This window comes from Chinchilla lanigera, unplaced genomic scaffold (assembly GCF_000276665.1).
Source record: "Chinchilla lanigera isolate Chin_1 unplaced genomic scaffold, ChiLan1.0 scaffold00002, whole genome shotgun sequence".
Taxonomy (NCBI): domain Eukaryota; kingdom Metazoa; phylum Chordata; class Mammalia; order Rodentia; family Chinchillidae; genus Chinchilla; species Chinchilla lanigera.
The window spans coordinates 56820008-56842601 of record NW_004955403.1 but is presented as its reverse complement, the minus strand read 5'-3'; the positions used below and the strand labels follow the sequence as shown (position 1 = coordinate 56842601).

Below are 22594 nucleotides of genomic sequence, written 5' to 3'. Positions count from 1 at the left end.
CATCAAAAATGAGCAGCGCCATTGCGGAATGGTTCTCCTCCCCAGACCAGCCCGTTCTCCTTTACACACACTGCCAGCACCTGGCGTGACCATGGGCTTCCCAGGATGGTCACCTACCCAGCATGAGGGTGCAGCGCTTGTGGCCACTCTGCAGCTGTTGCATGGGCTTGAGGTTTGCACTGGCCAAGGAGCAGAGCCGGGCAGCAGGGCAAGCCAGGGGCTTGGGTCTCCATTGCAGCTGACTTCACCACAGGCCGCACAATCTGCAGGTGTCTCCTGGGGACCCCTCATCTCTGAGCCCCCTCAGTTCTTAGGGAAGCCACCCTGAGCCACCTGCTCCGTAGGAGTGAGTGGGTGGTCAGATTAGAAAACTCTCCGGGAGTCCCACAGGGCTGGCTGAGCATTCCGGGGAAGTTTCCAGTAGGTTCCAGGAGACCAGAGTCTGTGCCCAGCTCAGCCCTTGGCAGCCTTTGCCTACAGCTTCTCCTCCCTTTGTCATTTACATCTGTGTCACCGCAGGGACGGGCTCCTGTGAGTCCCGAGTCTATCACAGGGGACCTCAGGACACACGCAGGAGCAATGCAGACGGCCTTTGGCCCTCAGAGTATGGCAGTGTAACTTGAAATATGTTTAACAGTGAGATGTTTATTAGTTCATTCAACCAAATCTACCCCAGTGAAAGGCCTGGGCATTTTATGTGAGGGACAGTTTCCCTGCAACTGAACATGGACAGCGGGAGGCTGGTTTACCTTGCTGGCTGTTGTACGTCCTCTGGACATAATCCTGTATTACCCTGGATGTCAGCACCCTGGACACGTTGAAGGAAACCACAGTTCCAATCAAGCAGGGATTTTTTTTTTTTTTTAAAACAATAACCTCTGACAACAGCCTGGGTGACAAGCCCAGACGGCCTGTGGGCAGAGCTGAGCAGGAAGTCTTCCGTCCTTCCATCCCAGCAACTTTCACATGCGACACGGAGCCTCTCCCTGCTCGCCGGCACCGCAGGGCAGTTAGGAATCAAACATTTGCCTCAGAGCCCTATTGACCCCAAATTGGAGGTTATCAAAGAATTTAGAAAATTTCTACTTCTGCTTAACTTTACAATTTTTTTGTAAATTAGTACGAATGTGCTAGCTTCCTGGCTGGAAAACACTCCTTAATTACAGTCCTGCAGGCTGTCAGAATGGACTTCCAAAAAGGCTATTAAAATGAATGGAAACACACTACCCAATTACACATTGAAAAGCAGTGGGTTCTGGGTGGCAGAGCAGAGAGGTTCTGACTCCCGCCCCCCTTGACCTGTGCTCCCCACGTCCAGAGAGGCAGGAGAAGCCCTGGGCGCTGTGTCAGTTCTGCGCTCCGGGTGAACAGGGACGCACGCGGGTTTCCCCACCACGTGCCTCTGTGAATTCTCAGAGTGAAGTGTGCATCTGAGAAGCCCTAAGGCGATTAAGCTTAGAGCTTCACACAGGGGAGTGGGAGAGTGGACAGTGCCCCTGACACAGCTCCCCTTAGCTCTCTGGAGCCAGGCCTGGCTGGACCACACGGCTGTGCCCTTGTGAGCTGCGTTCAGCCTTAGCTGCTCGCGACCTTTCCCTCCCAGGGTCCTGGGGCTGGGTCTGCACTGCCGCTTTCTTGTGCCTGGACCCTGGAAAGTCCCAGTTCTTTGAGATAGTTACGGATGATGTGGGACCTGTGTCAGAAGCCTCAGAATTCAGGGGCATTTCTGGATGTAGCGGAGCTTCACAAGCCAAAGAAAGGCTGGTGTCCCACTGGCCTGGTGAGGTGCAGGCTTGCCTGGGAGTGGTTCCTCTGCAAGGGTGCTGCTTGGGGTTCTAGTGGCAGTGGCTGGACTTACTTCCGGTACCTCACCAGATCCTTCTGGCTCTAAATGCTCAGAGTGCAGAATAAACTAGAAAATATTGAGAATAACTAAGAAAGGGGTTGTTTGGGGGGCCCATATACTTTAATAATTGCATTTATAGACTACATCCAATGCCAGGAACAACAAGATATTCTATTATTTAACTCTCAAAACAGCCAATAAGGTCTGTCTCCTTGCAGATTCCTATGCATAAGAGAGCGAGGGCCAGGCTCGCTGAGCAGCTTCCCTGGGATAGACGGCTTGTGGGTGTTAGGTCTAGGATTACAGACAAGGCTACTTCAAGGTTCAAACAGACTCCATTACGTGAGGCCTCATTAATTACAGCTCAAATCAAGTACATAAGTAAAGAAGAATACATGGTATAGAAGCAAAGCTGGGCTAACACATCTATGTGATAGATAAATAGCTATATGAGTGGGTGGATGTATGGGGGAGAGATGATAGGATGAGAGACAAATGATAGATAATAGATAGATGACACATGGATGATTGACAGGTACGTGATAGAAGGATGATGGATGGATGCCAGGTTCCTGCAGAGGAAAAGAGGGTAGCACAGTGGGAAAGGGGCTCTTTACCTTCAGAGTATCTCCTTCAAACAGCTGAAAACTCCGAGCTCGGAGGTGGATCCCCTTGCCAGGTTCTGTCTCTATTTTATAGATACATTCGTGGTTATTATCATAATTGGACGGGAAATTTGGAGACAGTAATGTTCCTTCATTGCCTTTGACACTTGCTCCACATTCAGCTAAAGTAAATAGAACATTGAAAAAAGAGGATTCAAAAGTGGAATTACTGGTTTTCACAGATTAAACATTTCAACATTATGATCACCCTCTTTCTACCAGTGTAAGTCTATCCTTAACGCATTTTTAAAAGCACAGATTCGTGACATTTTCACTGTTCGACCACTGGACAGAAAACATACCATTTGCCCCATTTCCAACAGCCTGACTTCTTTTATCTGATGGGCTCTTCCTGTGGGCAGCTGTGCACTGTCCCAGGAGGAGCTCCAGAAGGGGAGGTGTGTGCAGTGCACCCTGGCTGTTACCCTGGCAGGTGAGGCCCCCTCTCCATGCCTCCCTTCTGGCTCATGAAATGCCCTGGCCAAAGCCATGTGCCCGCTCCACTGGTGGACTGACGCCATGTTCCTGCACCGATATTGTGTCATCAGCCAGGACGAGTTTTGGGGGAGAGCTGTCCACTGATGGGGACAAGCTCTGAGGTGTCTTCCAAGAGACCACGGGAGAGACCATGGGGTGCCGTCCGCTCATTTACGGGCCGCACTCTGTGCCAAGCACAAAGGTGTTTTAAAATTCAGCAGATTGAGTGTTAATGTAGGTTGGAGTCTCTGCACAAGCACAACGCCACTGCAGTGAAGGACAGGGACAGAAAGCGCTCGTCCGGGTGCAGCTGAGCGCAGGCGGCCTCGGGACTTCCGTTGACATCTTCTGTGTGCCCTTCTGAGCCACGCTGTCCACTCTCTGTAACGTCCCTTCTCTTGTTGGCCACGAACACGGTCAGCTGCCAGCTGTGACCTCCCAGCCCCCTTGAGGAGCAAACTGCCAGAGGCCGGGATGAGCTCACAGTGACCCGTGCGCAGATGAGTGACCTCATGTGGCGCTGTCAGAGGACAGCCAGGGCGGAGCTCGCTCGGGGACAGGGGTTGTCTTGGGTTTGGGTGGCAGCGGGGACAGAAGATTGAGAAAGAAGCACAGGGACTTGGAGACCCAACAAAACGGCAATGAAATTTTATAATAATATACATTCTTAAAGTGTATAGTAGTACCCATTATTATTTTATATATGCTTATAAAGTCATAAAATTCTTTAAAACTTATTTCATAGATTATGCTGCAGAGTGAGGCAAGCTTTCAGGTGTTCTCTCTCAGGTGGCCTCATGACTTGCAACTGCGGTAATCTGATGACTAGCAGAGAATCTCACCGTGAGGAGAGACAGCTTTACAGCTTCAATTCTAGACACATTTACCATGAGTCATGTCTCTGGGAACAGATGACCATCCATGGACAGTGAGTATCCTCATTGAATGTATTTCTACTCTTTTATTCTTACTGAAGAAACAGAGGATTTTTAACATAAAACACAAAATGAACAAAATGAAAATAAAAATGTAAAACAATATGGGCTCTTCCACAGAGTCTATCTTGGGGTATTCAAATTATTGCAGGTGTTGAACTTAACAGGAATAAAAGAAGAGCATTGAACTCTGTGGATTGGAATGTGGAACCCAATCACAAATTTTACAGATTATTATTGAAAACAGAACTGGCCCATAGTCAACTAAGTAAACAATTCAAAATTCAACTTTATGTCAGGCCATGGCTTTTATAAGTTTTAAATTATAGGCAATCAAAAATTTAGCATATACTGATAGTGGCAAAGAAAGAATTTTCAGGCTAAGGAGTCCTCTTTCTTGGGCTTTGATTTCCGTTTCTGTTTGGGCTGCCATACTGGTGAGGATGGCTGCATGCTGGGGATTTTGTTCTCTTGTTGGATGGTTTTACCTTGGATTTCATGTCACCAGGTTTTCGGTTTTGTGCTGCTCTTCAGATTTTTTTTCTGAAGCCACCTACCCAGAGTTACTTTTTTTTTTTTTGCCATATTGGGGGTTGAGCTCAGCCAGGGCCTTCTCATTGAGCTACATTCCTAACCCTTTACTATTTATATAAATATATTTGTATATATATTGAATTTTGCGACAGGGACAAGGTCTCTCTAAATTGCTCAGATGGGGCTCAGAATAGTGATGCTCCTGCCTTGGTCTCATAGTGTCCTGGGATGATATGACTTGCCCACTCAGATGCATGATAAGGCTGATGTGTAAAGTTTAATTTATTTACATTCATTAAATTATTAATATAGTGATCTTACTGAACAGCTTTAAAACCTCAGTCCTGGACAAGGAGGCTGAGGTGCAGAATAATTCGTAGTCCAGGTCTCCTTCTCAGGGTCACAGGAGAAACACAGGTGACATCTGATAAGAAGGCAAGAACTCAGGAAGATACTGCTCTTTTTGTGGGCACTGAATATATCTGTCATTAAGAATCCACAATAATGGTCACAATTAGGAATGAAGCGGGTAACAGGCTCCGTGTGCTGGAACAGATGTGTTCTTACGGACTTAGCAGAAAACACCATCAGTTAGCCGCAGCTTGTTGGTTGCTGCACTGCACCGAGAGCACTGGCCACATTCTCATCCGCCAGCGACACCGCAGAGGGCAGACTGGGAGGAAGACTTGAGCGTTTGTGCTGCTGTGCCCTCCCAAGGCTTTCGGGCAGGCGATCAGTGACAGTGACACACCACCGGTCAGGCCTCCGCCATCTCCCAGTTGCACAGGGTCCCACGTGGTTATCTGGGAGACACTGTCGCTCCGGACACTAGTGGCCTTGCCTCCTCTTTTCCCGATTCCGTGGCAAGGTCGACAGTGGAGGCAGATGTCCCACTGGGCTCAGTGCTCCCTTCGGTCAGCACCGTAGCAAGGTCAGCACCCCAGAGCCCCCCGAGAGCCGTGTCAGAGCTGGGAGGTTGGGGAGAGGGCACGCAGCTGGCATCTCAGGTGTGGGACACACAGGGCTCCATGCGAGGTGATGGCAGTGGCTGGACAAAGTGTCCTGGGAGCCGCCGTGGGGACCAGGTGAGATGCCAGCTGGGTGGTCTTGGATTTTCCCGAGCCAGTGTGGGACGCTGCTGAGAGAGCTTGTCCTGAAAACAGGGAGTGTAAAAAGAGGAAACGGGATGCTAAGGGCTCAAAGGAAAACACAAAGGGTGCAGATGGTGCCAGGAGGGGCTGGGAAGCAAACGTCAGGACCCGAAGACCACAGGAGCAGCCTTGGAGGTCCACACAGAAACCGGGCAGCAAGCCAGGCACAGCTGTCCTCTGTCCCGTCGGGTGTGGCCGCCCATTGTTCTTCCAGTCTACACGTCAGAGAGAACTTATTTTTAATTCTGCATTGGTATGTAAGCACTGCAACTCCGTGAGGCAGAAACCAATACTGTCTCATGCGGAGGAAGAGGAGCACAGCAAGGTCCACGGCGCTGCTCAGAGCCCCAGAGGAGGGTGTGGCAGAGCCAGCACGGGGCGCCGCAGCTGCACTGCGCTGTAGCCTTGCCATGTTGAGTTTGTCCTCTGTGGAAATGTTAAATATCTACAAGGGCTCTTTGTCTGTGCCCTTGTGAACCCGCAACTCCACAAGGGTGGGACGTGGTACTTTTCCAACACCTCTCAGTTAATATTTCACAGAATCTTCCCACTCTGCAAAACCTGTTTCATGACTTAATTTGTTTGGAAATTAAATTTACTAGTGTACAAAAATGCCTATAACACAATATTCAAAGGAAAGAGTTGAAATGTCTCAAAGACCCAGAGAGAAGTACAGTTAGTCCTGGGACTCCATCCTGGAAGAAATAATTAGAGAAAATAATGCTCTACATTAAAAGGCAGTTGCTCAGAAAATTACAAAATTGAAGCATTCAAAATGTCAAAAGTCCATTGAACTTAATTCTAGGGAGCCATTGTAACTTTTCATTACCAAAGCAATTAAATGTTTCACTCTTTAAGTTCTTTCAATAATTCATTTTGTATTGCTTTAAGGTGAGTGAATATAATGTTTCTTAATATGAATTATTTGCTTGTGTAAAAAATTACTGGAATTATAACTAAAATGGAATAGTTATTGAGAGTTTTTCAAGAGAGATACATTAATTAAAATTAAATTAACCATGTTAGAAAGGTGTCGACTGATTTTTTTCTATTCATTCTTCTGGGTGGTCTCAACAGCCTGAGATATCCAGTGCCTTGGTTCTGCTGCTCAGACAGACATCGCCCATGGATGTCACAGGCCACAAGGTGGAGGAGGAGAGGCCTAGCTTCAGCCCACTGAGGCAGTATGAGCTGACCGACAATCACTATTAGGAAAAGTCTGTGTTCTTATTTACAGTACTAGGGATTAGACCCAGAGCCTGGTGTATGCTAGGCAAACACTCCACCCTCTGAGCTACATCTCCAGCCAAAGGAAGGCTGTTTCATTGGCGATATCAATGTACTTGTACATTTATTATCAAAGAATAGGTTAGGAAATATCACCTTGCAATCTGCCTGTTTGATACTCAGACAGGATCAGATACTGTTGCAGAGAGCTGTCCACCTTTGCAGTCCCAAGAATGAGAAACACTGCACTGCAGACACAAGTCTCTCCACGTAACGGGAAAACCCGTGTGCACCTGTGGTTATTATAATGTCCTGGAGGTGGTTGCGAAGCCTTCAAAACACCAGATACTTGATGACACCATCAGTTTAATTCCTCCACAAAGGTTTGTGCTTTGGAAGCACAATTTGTATGGCACAGAAATAGAAAACAGCCAGGCCGTGGAGGACGGATAAGAAAAGCCAGTCTTCTTCCCTTCACCCAAGTTTATTGTGGTCAGTGAAACAAACCAGTAAATCTCACCCCTAACAGAGGAAGTCGGTATTATTTAGAATGTGTTCATCTATCATCATTTACAAAAGATATATACAAATTACATGAAGTAAATGTTATGTTTAACTCATATATTATATTATATATATTTACTTACTTAAAGGTGATTATTAGATTCTCTCTTAAGAATGAACAAAAAGTACATTAAATAAATATATAGAACCTATATATTGCCACAGAAAGTAATATTTAAATAGAATTGGTCAAATTATTTGAGTTAAATTTAATTTAGGGCCAGGGATATAGCTCAGCGGCACAGTGCCTGCCTGGCAAGTGCAAAGTCCTGAGTTCGATTCCTGGTAGCGAAAATAATGATAATAATAATAAATTTAATCTAACATTGAAAACACCTAACCTAAATATAACCTAAATCAAAATGCAGTCCGCATATTTTGCTTTAATACCTCACTGAAATATTTCTATCCTATTAAACAGCTGCAGGTAAAATAGCGTTGATTTTTCAGTCCTATTAAAGAACTAGTATTTGTCCATTAACGAGTTATTCAGTAAGAAGACTCCACTTTCACTCGTTTTTTTGATGAACTCGCTGAGCAGATCCTAATCTACACGTTTTGGAGATGGAAAATGCAGCCATGCTGTTCCTTGTCTGAGAGGACATTACACTCAGAATTCTGAGGCAATGTCGCAGATCCACGCGGGAGCCTACTGCACTGGGTTTTGTGGGAGACCAGGGTGGGGGAGACGTCGCCATGTGGAACCTGGGCGAGTCCACCCAGCGCGCCTCGCAGCTCGCTAGTGCAGTGTCTGCCCTGCCCACCTCTCCTCGCCGCGGTGTGACTAACCATCACACGTCCCGACTGTTATCTCAGAGCTTCTGGGAACACGTGTCTCTGCCACATCTGCATTCTAGCTCTGCTTCCCTTGCTTCCCCCACTGAGAGCCTTCAAGGATGGGTGGGCAGGGGGATGCGTGTTTAGGGGTGGGAGGGACGAGTGGATGGGGCTTTCCACTCACAGACTTCCCCCTGCAGACTCGGCCAGCCCATCCCGCAGCCTGAGTAGCCACTCAGAGGAACGGAGTACCCACCAAGACCGGGCTGAGGAACTCAGGGGACAAGGGCTGACCTGGGTGGGATGAGGACAGAGACAGAGGTGGCACCCTGAGCTGTCACCTAGGCTGGCTAGTACATCTCAGTACCACTATCAGCGCCTAATTAGGGGTGTCCTAGCTAGACTGCTGGCACACTCCTGTAATCCCAGCTCTCAGGTGGCTGAGGCAGAAGGGTGACAGGCTTGATCCCAGCCTATGCAACCTGTGACTTCGTGAGAACCTGTCTCAAAAAGGTAAAATTAGGGGGAAAAATGACGGGGGGTTGTAGGGGTTGTGTCTCAGTATAAAGACCCTCTATTCAATCCCCAGTGCAGGCAGACAGCAAGGGAGGGAGGGAGGGAGAAAGGAAGGAAGGGAGGTTTTGGACCTAGGTGGTCACCAGGGGTGGTGTTGTTAGCTTGGCCCCTAGCTTGTTTATTATCAGATTATTTGAGTACACACACACCTTCCCCTTCGTATCACGCTTGGCCTCTGCTGAGTTCTATTCCCGCTGGCTCAGAGCTGGGGGACCCACTTCTAGCAGAGCCCGCGCTGCCTGCACTGGTCGGCCCCCCGGGCCTCTCCCCTCCTGCCAGCCTCCCCCTTGCCGCCCTGCTCCCGGGATGAATGAAATGAAGCGTGTGACCACCTACCCACACACCTTGGCAGAGGTGCGCTCCACACACGGCGGCCCCCACCCAGGCACGTGAGCGCGGCCGCACCCTCCAGGCGGTAGCCAGGGAAGCAGGAGAAGGTGAGGGTGTCCCCGACGCCGAAGTGGAAGCCAATTCTGCGGCTGAACGCGGGGACGCCGGGGTCGTCGCAGGGCTCCAGGTCGTACTCTGGGACAGAGAGACAGAGTGAGTGGGGACTTGGGAAGCACCCCGCAGTCACAGGCAGGAACTGACAAAGGTGCTGCTCTGCAGAGGAAAACCCAAACACGTGGACCGCTCAGACTGTTACATGACTGCTGTCCTTTGTGCTTTACTACAAGTGGCGTCAATATGAGTATTTTTAAAATATAGAGATACACGTGCAGCACAGTAAAGAGATGATTCTCTTCAAAACTGTCCTTCTGAGAGCTTGAAATTATGTTGCTGCTTCTAGTTGCCACGGTCAGCACTTAGGTGGCTTTGAAGGTGTGTGACAGCCAAGGTGGGGCGTGGGAGATAAAAACTACACCGCGGGGGTCGACTCTGAAATATACCTCCATGGAAAGCAACAACTATGTGCTGTCTATAAAGCATGTTTTGCTCACGGGCATAGAAAATACGCGGTAAACCGCTAGACATTTCTATGACCACTCAAGAAGAAAGTGCGACATATTCTTATAGTAGAGGTGTCCGGCCGGTGTGGCCGGGGCCGCATCACGAGGTGGGCGCCCCGCTCCCTGCTGGTGCCACCTCGGGTGCTGCTTATTCCCAGGAGCCGTCTCCTTCAGGCTTCCTCGGTCCCCAGCCCACCACAAAGCCCAGGGTTTGGTCACTGCGGCCTCAGGACGTGGGTGAACAGCTGCCCATCTGCTCTGAGCCTCCTTGCAGCCCCCTTCTCTGAAATGCCTACAGCAGCCCCACTGCGTCAGCGCAGACTCCCCCTGGAAAGGGGAGGGAACAGGGACGGGCCCCTCAAAGGCTGATTGCACGGAGACAAAGGCCTGTGGTCCAGACTGTGGTGTGGGAAACGTCAAAGCTGCACCACTCTCCATAAGGACGCTTTCTCTCCCTCTGTGATGTCCAGTGTCAGCTTTCAAGGTCTCCAAACTCTAAGATTCAGTGTTTGCAATGCACATGTGAAGTTCATGCTCTTTTCTTAGCAATTTTGGGATCTGATGTTTATGCTTCACTTCTAGTCTACTGAATCCTTCATTCACATCTCGCAGGTGGACGTTTGTCAGACCCGAAATGGAGCTCTGTACATTACCCTTTCCTCTCAGCCAGCCTACAGGTCAGCCTCTGAAGAACGCTCACAGTACTGACCTGGCTGTTCTCTTCTTTCAAACAAAGAATTTACTCCAGATATCTAGTGTATCCAAACTGATAATTCTTGAAATACACTTCTACGTTTGAATTTATTTTAACATGACCCAAGAAGAAAGAATGTTAACAATGTCATTTACTTGAAATCAACACATCGAAAACCTGTCACACACAAAACAAGGACACAACCTCTACTAAAATGAAGATGTCACCATCTAGCAAATTTTATCTCATACCTTCCTGATATGATTCTCCTTCTATCTGAGGATACATTGTATACTCTTCTAAAATGAAATATTTTCTGTGATTTCTTTAAAAACAATTGTAGTCTCTTGCAAAATGTGACAGCAATATGTTCTTTTATGCTTTGCTTATTGCATTGCACAAAGAGCGCACCAATGTCCTGTGGTCCTTGGCTTGGCCCATGTCCTCCTTTCACAGCCACCTCTGGAAGTCCCGGCTGAATAGGGAGCCTGAGGTGGAGCCTTGGGGGCGCTGTGTGCCGTGTATCCGCCCGCAGTTGTGGGCCAGGGTCCTCGCGCTGGCTGTCAGGCAGTCACGGTGTTGTGGGGTGTTTGTCCTGTGTGCATCCCATGAATGCCTCAAACACAAGGGCCACGTGTCACCCCGAGGCTTTGCCTTCCTTCCAGCTGGTTTGCCCCTAGCATTCATCTTTTTCTCTTCCTCGGTTTATCGCCTTGGCTTATTCTCACCAGCATACAAATGTGTGAGGGCACCCATGGCGAGGCTGGGATAAGCGAGCAGGCCAACTAACAAATCAAACCACACAAACACTCTCCTAACTTCCCAGTCACCAGCCACCCTACCAGCGTCACCTTGACCTTAGCTCTCAGAGGTGGGAAGGCTGTGTGTGTCCCGTGGTTCTGCCCTCCGCTCTAGGCCCTGGTCCACTTCATCTGTCCAATCTGTCCAAGCTCCCCTGCACAGCCTTCCCGGAGCTGCTGTGACCCAGCTGCAATCCAGCCAGAGTCCTCAGTCCTCCGCCCTCAGCCTCCCTCTCAGGTGAGGCTTCCCTTTCTCAGGTGTATGATACCACCTCCTCCTCTCCCCACCGCACTTCCCATGGATGATCTGCGTGCCCGCCCTCCTGTGCCAGCATGCAGAGCCCGGCTCCCACCTCAGCCTCTCTCCTTGCATCTGCACTCGCTTTCCAGGGCCCCTTTCCTGTCGTTACAGCGACCCTGTGCACTGTTGACTTTCAATATTTTTCTAATTTCACCTCTTTTAGGACTCAAAACTCTTACCAGTCCCTTTGGAACATGCACCTCAATTTTCCAAGAGGCAAAATGCTCCTTTCTCTCCCAGACCTCATTCCTGGTATTTCCTGCCTCAAATGGCACCTTTGTCTACTCATTGTGAAAGCCCCGACCGCTCTCTATCCAGACAGGCCAAGGGGCTCCCGTCTCTGGCACCCACCGAACCCGGGCCTCCTGCGTCCTCTCCTGCTGGGGTTACTGTGGGAGTTTCCACCGAGATCAGACATCTGAAATGGGCCTCAGGAGAGGTCTGATCACGTCAGCCTCTGTTCACCCCTTCCAGCGGCCTCATGTCACACTCAGAGTCAGCAGCCCCGCCCCGTGTGACCGTGCATAAACGCACCCAGCCGTGGCCGCACAGCCTGCCATTGCCTCTTGGTTTCCAGCTGCGGCCACCTTCTGTTTACCCTTGAACTTGCCAGCACCCCCAGCAGCCGCTCCTCCTTCTGCTGGAAGCCTCTCCCGCTGTGCTGACTGCGGAAAACGGACGGAGGCAGTGCACATGTAGTTCTCAAAACACAAGGGAGATGAGTGCTGTGCTCAGAGAAGAGGGCAGGGGCCGAGTGCAGCAGACAGCGCAGGTCTGGATGGAAAGAGTCGCTCGGGGAAGCCTGAGGAGAACGCACTTGAATGAGAGAGGAGAGCAGAGCGGAGAGTGGTCTAGGTCCTCAACCTCTTTGAAAAGCCCGAAAGCTTGTGTGAACTCACAGAAAGTCGGTAACCCGGGAGGCGAAGCACGGGGGGAAGCTGGGGTACTGGAGTGCCCAGAGACTGACCAGAGCTCAGAGGGGCTCTCTCCATCACCTCCAACACTGCAGTGACGCTGCCTGGGAGGCTCTGCTCTGACAAAGCCTTTGAGAAGACAGGAAAAGATGCAGCCAAAGAAGCATATGGGCTGGGCATGGTGACACATGCCTGTAATCCCAGCAGTGGGGAGGCTGAGGCAGGAGGGTCACTCTGAGTTCGAGGCTAGCCTGAGCTACAAAGTGAGTTTAAGGCCAGCCTGAACTGCATAGGGAGACCCTGTCTCAAAAAGACAAAAAAAAAAAAAAACAAAAAAACCCCTATAAATAGTGGTTTTTCTGAACATCAGAAAAATCCCCTGAAGGTACAGGCACCTTTTGGATTCTTAAACAAGTATCATTACGTTAGCGCCACTGCTGACTGCTGTCCATTTGCAAGGCAAAACCCTTGCAAGTGAAATTATTCTTTCAGCATGTCTGAGGAACACATCTTCCTTGAAGTTGCTTTAGTCAAAAGTGTAACTTGGTTCTTACAAGATGCTCCCTGTCCTGATGAAGAGGTTTCTTCTGCAAGTTTTATGCTTCGCATCCATTGCTTGTGGGTAGGATTCTTATAAATGTTCACAAATGCTTGTACTTTAGTTTCAACACCAATACAGATTTTAAAAATTGTCCCAAAGAGCTCCATAGGTCTAGAAGGGTGTTTCCTTATTGCTGTTGCTTGCTTGTATACAGAACTTATACTCACAGCACTGAACTTATGCAAAAATAGCCCTGGGTTTCCATTCTGCGTTCTGACGACTGCTCTGATCTGAAGGCGACTGTCTGGGCCGTGTTGGGAGGGGCCTGGTGGGATTCCTGCAGTTAGGACAGGGCCTGGGGTGGGTTTGCTCTTCTGCCATGTGAGGACTGAGGCCCTGTCCCCTCCGGACCTGTGTGAGGGTAGACACAGAGGCCCTACCACACTCCGGCACCCTGACTTGGGTCGGCCCATCCTGTGAGAAGCAAGTTCCTGTGCTCTCTCCCCCGTCTCTGGTGTTCCGTGACATCTGCACTACGCGACTCAGACAGTCATGAGAGACTTACCGTCAGGTGCGCACAGAAAGCAAACGAACTGAGAGACAGATGGGACGGAGCAAAAAGAATTCACACCGACTCCGGAGGAAACCTGTGTGCGAGGTCCACAGATTTGCACCGGTGCCGCCTCTGTCCTCAGAGTGTGCTGGTTAAACTCGGTTTGGATCATGATCAAAAGAGCAATGGAGGGTAATCTTCTCACAGAAACACTAATTGTGAGCCGGCAGGGGACAGTGCTTGGAGGGAGGGATTTAGGTATTAGTGCTAAGAAGATTTAAGTATTTGATACATGGAGTGGCCAATTTCACTATTTCTCCCCATCACAGTCAGTTTCCAGGAAGTGAAGTAGGCCTAGCCAGCCTGCAAGGCTGCACTTACCCAGGGATAAGCAAGAAACATCAGCGAAGTCAGTTTAAGAGAAATGGCCACTGGTGGGAATTAGAGAAAAGTCCCTGAGCGGTGTTGCTGACGATGGGATTTCATTTCATGTGATGCAGTGGTCATGCACTAGTTAGTGATCCATGACTGAGTTCTTGTTTTGTCTAAGACAGAAGCAGAGTTGCCAGCTAAGAGAAAGTAGAATAAACACAACCTTTCTATGAAGAGCTGTGCTTGGAGGAGATGAGATGGATACTCAAATTCTACAGCAACTACTTCCCCAAGAGTCATGGAGAGTTGCTGAGGAATTCATAGGACCTTGAGAGTGGAGGAAGTCACATGTGTTTGTGGCACCCAGAAGTAATCATGAGAAGTTAAATCACATCTGAGCCACAAAGACTGACGGGAAAACAGGTTTTCCAGCTTGTCCCACACACAGATGTGAGGTAACCCCATTGTTACACCTTTAGTAATCACAGAGCCACAGCCTTCCCCACTTCTGGCCCTGGCATGGGGTGGGAAAGCACATGCCAACGCCATAGCCTGACCACTATTTGCTCACTATGCCCTGTTTGCTCATGTGATTAAATTTATCCTACACGTGTGTCTTCAGGTTCTGTGAATGTTTCTCATCTGTAAAGTCATATTACTACCTATGACATAAAATTATACTAATTAAGCAATTTAACCCATGGAAATAACGTCTGATGTAATATCCGTCCTTCAGCAATATCAATCTATTAAGAGTCACTGTGTGGAGGCGTGGCCTTGGTCACCCTGTGTGACTAGGACAGGAGCAAGAGCCTGTCCTCGCCCTATGTCCACACAGCTTCCCTGGCTGGCTCTCCTGCAGTGTTGCATCCACTGGATGGGGGAGCCAGTGGGGTCAGAGGACAGCTGGCCCTGAGGTCACCTCTGGGGGGGAGAAGCCTCCTCAAGGACACAGATGACCAAAAGCATAAGCCAGGTGGGCTTTTCAGGAAGAGCTGGCTTGTGTATACATTGTCCAGGGTGAGGACGTATAAATCGACAAAGGCATGGTGCATTGTGGCACCCAGGGGTCGTCGCACTCTGCCTGGTGTAGGCTCAGCTCCTCCGCCCAGGGCTGGGCAGTTGTCTCCGATTAGCAGCGCGTGCATTGGGAAACCAGCGTGAGAAAAGGCGGGGTTATTCCCGGAACTGAGAAACGACAATCAGACTCGCATACCTGAAAAGGTGATGTTGAAGCCCTCGTAGGAAATGGAAAAGTCCGAGATGAAACGCAGCTGGGCAGTGAAGTTTCCAAACAAGCCAGCCTTGATGGTGTGAGGCAGCACTGAGCCCGTGAGCCTGGCCACCGGCTGGGAGAAGCTGCCGTCCTCGGTGATGAGGAGGAAGTCATGGGAGCTCTCGAGGTGGAAGGTGTGGAAGATCATCTGCACCCCTGCGATGCACACGGGCAGAGACAGCAGTCAGGAGAGGAGCTGAAGTCAACTGCCTCACAGAATGTGGACAGCAAAGGTTTGTATCAAAGTTCTAAAATATCATTTTAAGATGTAGCTCTAACCTTGAAGCTTGAGAAAAAAGTGCATAGAAAGAAGGTCGTGGTAGACATGAAGAAAGAGGAAATAAAAATAAATGCCTAAATATGTGCTATAGGTATAGAAGTAGATGTGGATCTGGATAAACATAGATGTCCATGTAAACACAGATGGGAGGAATGTAAACAGAGAGTTAGAGGTAGGTGGAGGTAGAGCACACATTTCCTATGGACACACAGGGATAAAGATGGACGTCCACACAGGCACAGGTGTATATGAGGGTACAGGAGTAGATATGGATCTCAGTGTAGTTCCATACACATGTGGATGCTAATGTAGGTTGAAGGACAGGTGTAGATGGAAATAGAGACACACAGGTAATGCAGGTCAGGATGTTATGATGCTTACATTCAAGAATAATCCCTTGGCTCACAGGGAGAGCATTTGTCTCAGAAGGACAAAGAACCAAATAACTCCCATCTGTGCTAAACTGCCCTTCCAAAAATGCAGTTGGAAGCTCCAGTGTATCAAAGGTCTGATGGGGTGAACCATTCTTAAGAGTGAAGTTCTACCTACCCACCACGCTTGTGCCCACTCAGACACCACACTGAGCATTGCTTCTGAATGCCTGTGCTGACAGGAGCACAGGTAACCATGAACACATGCCTTTAAGTAAACATATTGTGCTGATTAAAAAACTTGGTCACTCATGATCTGTTTATTCTTTATGACCAAGATCTTTAATATACATTCATGGCAGCATGGTATAAAACAGAATGGATAATAAAAGAGGTCAGGTTAGCACTAAGCTGAGCTCAAAGACATCAAAAGACAAAGTCTACATAGTATTTATGGGATCAAAATTCTAAATTGCTTGTTTAAAAAGGAAAATTTAGCTAGGTATAAAAGATACAGAGTTCTCTCCTAAACTTAGCAACTACCTTCCCTGCACACACATAATTTCTCCAGCTTTCCTGTACTTGCCTATAATATGGGGACAACAATGTCTGTTTAGGAAGGCATCACTGGATTGTATAAAAATCGGTTATTTATTATGTGGAATAACAATGGGTAAACTTTAAACACAAGGCAAGTACACAAATTTTCCCAGGTGTATAATAAGAACTAGAAGTGTAGGTGATGCTTATTTCCTCATCAGTAGTCACATGTTACTATTTATTGCTGGCCTTGTGTCTCACCATGATGCCTGATTTCCAGTCCCTACTTACATGCATCCAGGTCGGTCCTCTGGGAACCTATTTTGCTTGTAGTTCTGATAATTTAAAGATTGTTTTTCTGCTAGAATCTTATTAAAACTGAAAATTAGGGGGCTGGGGATTTAGCTCAGCGGCAAAGCGCCTGCCTGGCAAGCGCAAGGTCGTGAGTTCGGTTCCCGGTACCGGAGAAAAACCAAAAAAAAAAAACAAAAAAAAAACCAAAAAAACAAAAAAAAACCCTGAAAATTAAAGTCCTAAAATACACCTAAGGACATTAGTGCTTTCTCTTGTTTGTGTCTGGACGTCAATGCTTCTCTGCTCCCTGTGGCGCTCAGGCCACACCCTGTGAACTGGAGGCCTCCGCCATCACCTTACCCTTTCCATGAGACACTTCGATGGTCCATGTGCAGTTGAGGGAGTTGGGGTAGAAGTCTGGAAACCCAGGAGAAAGGACCGTTCCACTCTTCCCCTGGATGTAGCCGCCACACAGGGCTTAAAGTGACAGAGATAATTCATGTTAAAGCTCACAGTGCTTGCTCATGCCAAACATTTACAATGGCGTTGAATTTGCAGTGAGACTAGCAAAGGGGCCAATGTTATGTTCATGAAAAAGACAGAGCTCAGACTACTTTACTCGGAATCTGACAGGCCGGGCACAGGCGGGGCCCCAGCCAACGTGAAATCTAAAGCGCAGCAGGAATGGGGACCAGCTCAGAAACACAGGGCTGTGGACACAGCAGACTCGGGCTTCTCCCCAGCCCTGCAGCGAGGTTGAACCCCAAGCAGCTAAACTGCTACAGTCGAAGGGAATTCAGAGTCATTTCTGAAGGAAGGAAAAGATCATTATGTCATAATAGTTTCCTTGGGAAAGTAGTGACAGGCTGTCAACACAATATAAAGGATATCTTTTGCTCTTAAGGGTTTTCTATTGTGTATATTTATTAATTTTAAATGCATAGTAGCTGTACCATTTATGGGGTACAATGTGATATTTCAATGCCTAAGTACCATGTGCAGTGATTGGATCGGGATCGCTGGCATTTCCATCCCTACACACACACACTCACTACTTCCTCTGTTGGGAGCACTCAGCAGCCTCTCCACTGGCTATTCTGAAATTCCAACTACTTGTTGTAGCCATAGATAGACACCGGCCCCACTGTGCCTGTGACACCGGACATGCTCCCGCCAGCCCCCGCAGTCTGGGCAGCTTTGGCAACCACTCTTGCCCTCGCTTCTCCTAGGACACGTCTTCTTTGGGTTTCCAGAGCTGGCACAGATGTGGAGAGAGAGGGCCCTCACGCGTGTTTGCAGGAATGTAAACTAGTACCACCATTATGAAAACAGTATGCTGATTCCTAAAAATCTGGAAGTAGAACTACCAAACAGTGCAGCAGTATCAGTTGTGTATCCAAGGGAAGGACTCGGTATGTTGAAGGGAAAGCTGTACTCCCACTCTGAGTGTACAAGTAGTCACAACAGCAAGAGCGGAAGCAACCAACTGTACTCTTCCATGGGGGGAGACAGGTGAAGATGGGATAACCTGAGGTGGTTAAGAAAGAACAGAATCCTGTCACTGCATCCACATGAGTGGAAGACGCTATGCTAAGTGAAATCGCTCCCGTGCAGATAGACAAAGGCCAGGGGCTCCCACCTTGTGACGGTTTAAGTTCCTCTGCTCTGATGTTGGACAATGAGTGGTGAAACCTGGGCTGGACACTCACGTCTCATGTGGGAGCCTGGATTCCAGGTGGAAGGCTGACGGGGTGGGTGAGTCCCCAGGGCAGTGAACAGGGACACCAATAGGGAGACTGAGAACAGGGAATCTCAGAATCACTACCTCAGGGGACAGCAGATCCACACAGGAGCCTAAGCAGAGGGGCCACGGTGCAAAGGGAAATGGGGTGAACATTGCTCTGAACACAGAAACTACTCATTCGTCACTTTGATTTGTGCATGATTGGATTAGCATAAATTAGCATGTTCAGGTATCAGTTTTGTGAAGGATTTAACCAAAGGATTTAAAAACATTTTGTATAAATTTGAGACCCATATATCTAAAGTTGTTTATATCTGTACATAAACTGATGAAAATGTGTTCGTATCCAGCTTCATTTAGGAGTCTAAAGCATCCAAGCATCTTTCCTCCTCTGTCCTGACATCATCAAGGACAGTTGCTGGGCTGTCTCCTGGGGAGGAGCGGGAGGACTGTGCTCAACTGCACGATTCTGTCCACACACACACAAGGCAGAGAACCCCGTCACCAACCAGCCATGGAGGGGGAAATTGGAAGAAACGCTGCAGAAAGACCAGCCCGGTGCTTATCTCAGTACAGATGTGCACAAACACAGCACAGTCTAGTCACTCACTAGGAAGACTTTGAGTGAACTAGGTACGGGAAGCCCAGGTTTTTATGAAAGGGGAATTTGCTATACTGAGAATTAAGTTGGTATTGTCACTTCATACTGGAGAGCGGAAAAGAGTGAGTAACATGAAACCCTAACTTACATTTCAGTGTCCCTATGGGCCTTGCTGTATTCATAGGCGGGGCTCCATTCCCTGGGGAAAGCTGCACATTTAGTTGCATATAATTTGCATTACATGAAGCTGTGCAGTCTTTTCTGGATAGTCATTAAAGACACAGTAAAATTTTACTTTTGCTTTCCTTAGGGCTATAACTTCTTGAATTTCACTTTTCTACTTAAATTACTGACCTAGCAAGACCCCCAGATACACTGTCATAGGAATCCTTTGTGTGGAGATGAACTATGCAGAAACTAGAACAAGAGAAGCAGGGACCCAAGCTGAGATCCCCCAGGTGCTCTCAGTAGCGGCTGTCCCAGCTCCCCCGGGCCCCAGGTTGGGTCTGTTCAGCCTGCAGCTCTGCAGTCAGAACCGCCTACCGAGTAGGAGGAGGAGGAAGGATGTGCTTGTACTTTTCGAATGCTCTCTTACGCTCTTGAGCACACAAAACAATAAGACAGGGAAGTTTTCAGCATACGGAAGTTAATAATCTAGTGGGAGAGGCGAATAGTTTGTTTAAAACTCCTCAGATAATCAGGCATGACTTATTCCAAGGAGACACTAACTTACTTTCGGAACCTGCAGCATGTACTCAAAACAGACAGACAGGGACATCATGGGGAGGGGGTGGGGTAGACTGCAGGCAGCGGAGCGGGTGGGCGCCATGCTGTCCACTGGCAGGGTGGTAAGTGCTGAGTGCAGGGTAAGGGGCTGCCAGGAGCACAGAAGATGAGGACCAACTCCGTGTTAATCCAGTGCCCTCCGTCCATCCTCAGTCCCTTCACCCTGAGGTTCCCGGGTTCCACAGGAGCCGGAAGGCCATCTCCGCATGCTGGAATTACCAGAAGCCCGCTGTCCTCCCACCTCCTTTAGCCTGTCACCTCGGAAGCTGCCCAGTCTTCTAATGAAGTGAAATTACAGCCAGTTGTTACGGCCCAGGAAGCTGGGTTAAAGGGTTTAACAAGTGGGTGACTAAGCATCCACTCTCCTGGACCAGAGAAAGGGAGGGCTGAGGGTGGAGCCTGTCACAGGCAAGCCGCTGTCCATGAGGTCAGCAGCCCTGGGAGAGGAGGAGTCACCCACATCAGGCTCGCCTCTCTCCTGGCAAGGTAGCGCTCATCCCCAACGTGACTGCACCCCTCTTACTTCACATGGGAGGTCTTCTGGGCCCGTTTTCGGTGCAGTCTCTTGCTTGCACCCAGTCAGGGTTTCCACTGCCGCTGGATGAGGATGCGCTCGTGGTGTCAGCTGTCCCTCCTGGAGCCATGGCACGCCTCACCCAGGCGTCTGTCCGTTCTCCAGCTCCACTTCTTCAACTGCAGCCTTTCTGGCCCATTCTGTCCCACCGCAGAGGTCCTGCACACTTCTTCTTGGAAGAGATCACAGTGTCTTGTGTCTGGTTCCTTTCTTTTCTCTTTTCATCCATCGTTCCCTTTTTCTTCTTTCTTTTTGCCATAAACTATGAAGACAACTCTTCTCGGAGCAGAATGTCGCGAGGAACCTCTCCATCTCTCCGTGGCGCAGGAGTCACCGACTGTACTCATGCATTTAAGCATTTACTGACCTTGAGGTCGCTTCCGCTAAAGGAGTGTGGAGCCCTGTGATAGGAGATGGTTGCCGGGGCAGCAGAGGAGGGACTCCGGGTCTAGTCCCTCCTCATCTCAGACCCCTCAAAAGAGCCCAGAGACCAGATCAGACGCACAACCCGAGCTCCCTGGGACACTGGCCCTGCACAGGAGACCAGCTTCGAAGCCCTGAAACCTCTGCCCACATCCCCAGGAGGGGCTCACTTCCTGCGCCCCTCCTGCGCCCACACCTCCCTTCTCCAGCCCTCGCGCTGGCTATCTCCCTGACTCTGACCTCGCAGGCTGCAAGATCCCACACTGGCACTTTCTGAATTTTACCTTCGGAAAGTAAAGTTTTCATTTCCTTACCCTCAGCCATTTTTCCTCTGTCTAATAAAGCACTTATTTCTTTAAGCGATTTAATGAATGCCTTTCCTTCCCTATGCTGATAAGCTAACTTTTCCACTGTGGGGGTGCAGATATGGTAGTATTTGGATACATGATTGTGAAAGAGTGAGCCGTTCCCAGATGTTCCTACAGAACGGAAGCAAGTCCTCAGAGTTGCCCCTGTCCGGGCCCTCACCAACGCAGAGCAGGGTCAGGAGGCACCATGAGCTTTGGATCTCCAGGGCCTGGGCCCGTGAAGAGGATGCGTTAAAACTGAACTGTAGCAGCACCACAGAGATGTAAAGGATCCTGCGAGGGTCATCTTTTCTCATAGTGATGTAAAATATTCAAAGTTCTCCTGCTTTATTTTTCTTCCTAAAAGCCATGAATTTTTAAATGTTTAACTAGCCTATTGATGCGTGGTTTGTTGCAGTGAAACCCCACAGGCTTTGAGAGATTGTCTGAGATTCGAAAGGGCTAAGAGAGCAATTCTTTGAGTTAAATGAAAACAATCAACCATGACGGGCTAAAACTCTCATGTCAAGCTCTAACATGTCCTGGAATTAGAAGATTTATTAATAACCTTTAGTACAAATTCATCATTTCTGAAACCTGCTCCACTGTAGTAAAACTAATAATTATGTTACCCATTCCCTTATATCATTTAAATTTCAAATTTCCATAAATTTAAATTGGAAGACGATACAGTAACACCTCAGTTCGCAAATGCTTCTGTTTGCAAACAATTCAGCTTGCAAAAAATTAAAAGCATTCCTCAAAATTTTGCTTCTATTTGCAAACATTTCTCTTCTACAGCCAGAACTGAGAATGTGAAAGATAAGCCATATTGGGAGAGCTGCATATTGGGAGAAATGGAGGTCAGGGAAGGTGCCAGGCTAGAGCCTGGGGCATGGGTGGGAGGATCCTGGCTTAGGCTGAGGGCAGCCTGCCTACAGGCCGAGAAGGATGGAAGGAAGCACACTGAGGGAAGTGAATCCTCACGTGACGGTTCAAGGGAAGGAAGGGGAAGGCAGCGCTGTGCTGGGCAGAGGTAGAGAACAGTCCGAGTCGATACTAAAATACTGCAAATATGAAGTGACCGATATGATTTGCTAACTCACGGGCAGTATTTAATGCACAGCATCACGTAACCTAGTTATGCATGGAGAAAAACCAGTTCAAACTTGAGAGCAGCAGTCGCAGGTGCTTCAGGCAAAGTCTCTCACTTGCGTTAATCTCTTTTCATTACTAAATGGAGGGCCAGGACAGGTGAGAGTCATCCTCAGGTGAACTAGGTGATGCATGGCTCAGGCGGGATCAGAGGGCTTCCCCTGGTCTGCCTCCACCGCAGGACTGAGAGGCCGGCAGCCCGAGCTGGGGACGGGAGCTCTGTGCGGGTCCCAGTCACCTGCCCAAGCCGAAGGAAAACACACGCAGGGGCAGCAGCTGCTCCGTGCTCAGTTCCAAATCCCACTTTATCTGTAGTGCCACGCTTG

General features: G+C 48.8%; 1 protein-coding gene across 1 annotated transcript in view; it reads right to left on the bottom strand.

The window, feature by feature from the left end:
- The window catches only part of Csmd1 (CUB and Sushi multiple domains 1), a 1292092-nt gene that overhangs the window by 259385 nt on the left and 1010113 nt on the right, over nt 1-22594 (bottom strand). The window contains exons 19-22 of the mRNA XM_005373917.1: nt 16999-17115; nt 15094-15309; nt 9089-9277; nt 2464-2633 (exon numbers count right to left, since the gene is read on the bottom strand). Of these exons, the coding sequence (XP_005373974.1) occupies nt 2464-2633; nt 9089-9277; nt 15094-15309; nt 16999-17115 (692 nt within the window). The remainder of the gene's footprint in view (nt 1-2463; nt 2634-9088; nt 9278-15093; nt 15310-16998; nt 17116-22594) is intronic.